Genomic DNA, 1486 nt, shown 5'->3' with positions numbered 1-1486 from the left:
GCACATGAAACTTTATCTACTTCCTGATTTGCTTTTCACACTCTATGTTTTTTCTCTACTTCTAGATCTTTGGCCTAGAAGATCAGTCCTTCCCGCTAGACATGGCTGAAGAATCTGTTGATGACATGTACTGTAACTGTGATACCGAGATGGAAAAAAAGGTCAAGGAAGAATATTTTAAAAATGAAGCCAACAAAAAACTGTTTGGAGGAGTGTGGCGTAAAGCTAAAGTTTGTGCCCAAAACAACATGAGGAAAAGAGAAAAAGAAGATAAAAAACTAACAGAATATAATATGCAGGCAATTTGTGTTTACACTGATGGTGGACAGACAAACTTCTACCAGATATTCAACCAAGCAGTTAGGATCATGAGAAGTAACTATAGTTCATCCTTTGAATTTCATTCCCTACATTTCTGGCTGACCAGGGCTATACAGATACTAAATAAACCACAATGTAAAACCACATACCGCAGAACCGAAGCTGAGTTCACTGGTGACGTCAACCAAGAGATGCGGTTTGGTGCTTTTACTTCTTCCTCTGAATTAACTAACCAGACACATTTTGGTAAAAAGACATGCTTTAAAATTCACACTTGTTATGGTGCTAATTTAAAAGCTTACCCAGTCATGGGAAATCGTGAGAAGGAATGGCTCATTCCTCCATATGAGAAGTTCAAAATAACCAGCAAAGCTAAAGCACTTGAACTCAGTGACTGTGACAGTGTTTTTACTTTGAATAGTACTGGTATCCTAAGCAACCTCAACTGCAGTCTAAGACGTTCATAATTTTTTTTCTTCGGCTATGCCCAGTGGCACCTCCAGAAATGTGTCATGGGGGGGGGGGGCAAGATGGGGCCATAAACACCTTGGAGTGGCCATGGAAACTAAAAGCCATGATTTCAGGTTTTGAATGTAGAAATCGTAAAGGCTTCAGTAAACACCTACTCATATGATTCCTAATGTTCCGTCTCTGGCTGTGATGATCATTTAAAATAAACTGATGTAAATTTAAGCCAGTGGCTACTTCAATAGAGGCAGTAAATTTGACTTCAGCCATCTCAAAATGAACTATTAGCTGGAAATACTTTCTAATTGAAACATCTTTTTTTAAACCTGGTAGAGAGATTAACAAGCCAAACTTAATCCACAAAAAGAAATTTGGCAAACATTTTGGAGGTGTTTGGAGAAACGTATGTAAAAACTTGTATTTAGGTTAAGATGAAATTGTCACTTCTGCTTCAGACAAGACATTGACTGCTTAAAGCTTCTCTTTTAAACCATTTTAACTACTAAAATGTTTGAAGACTTTAAGGTTATTGCTTCTGCAACAAGAGGGATTTTTACCTGCTGTTTTGCTTATGTGTTAGCATGGATTCTGTACTTTGTTTTGAAAAAAGTCAATAAAAGATGGCACTGGAACAATAACAGAATGATGAGAGAGTCTGTGTGTCTAATATATTCATTTTGTGTTATTAACTAATAAT

The 1486-nt window shown here is 36.8% G+C and overlaps 1 protein-coding gene across 1 annotated transcript; it reads left to right on the top strand.

The window, feature by feature from the left end:
- Positions 1-65: 65 nt before the first annotated feature.
- LOC107103036 (ecto-ADP-ribosyltransferase 4-like) lies at positions 66-788 on the top strand (the record flags this gene model as incomplete). The annotated part of the gene is made up of 1 exon (XM_015402550.1): positions 66-788. A coding segment is annotated over one exon (723 nt), but the record flags the coding sequence as incomplete, so codon positions are not given.
- Positions 789-1486: the final 698 nt, after the last annotated feature.

Source organism: Cyprinodon variegatus, unplaced genomic scaffold (assembly GCF_000732505.1).
Source record: "Cyprinodon variegatus isolate N-32 unplaced genomic scaffold, C_variegatus-1.0 Scaffold1365, whole genome shotgun sequence".
NCBI lineage: Eukaryota > Metazoa > Chordata > Actinopteri > Cyprinodontiformes > Cyprinodontidae > Cyprinodon > Cyprinodon variegatus.
This window is presented reverse-complemented; position numbering and strand designations above follow the sequence as displayed.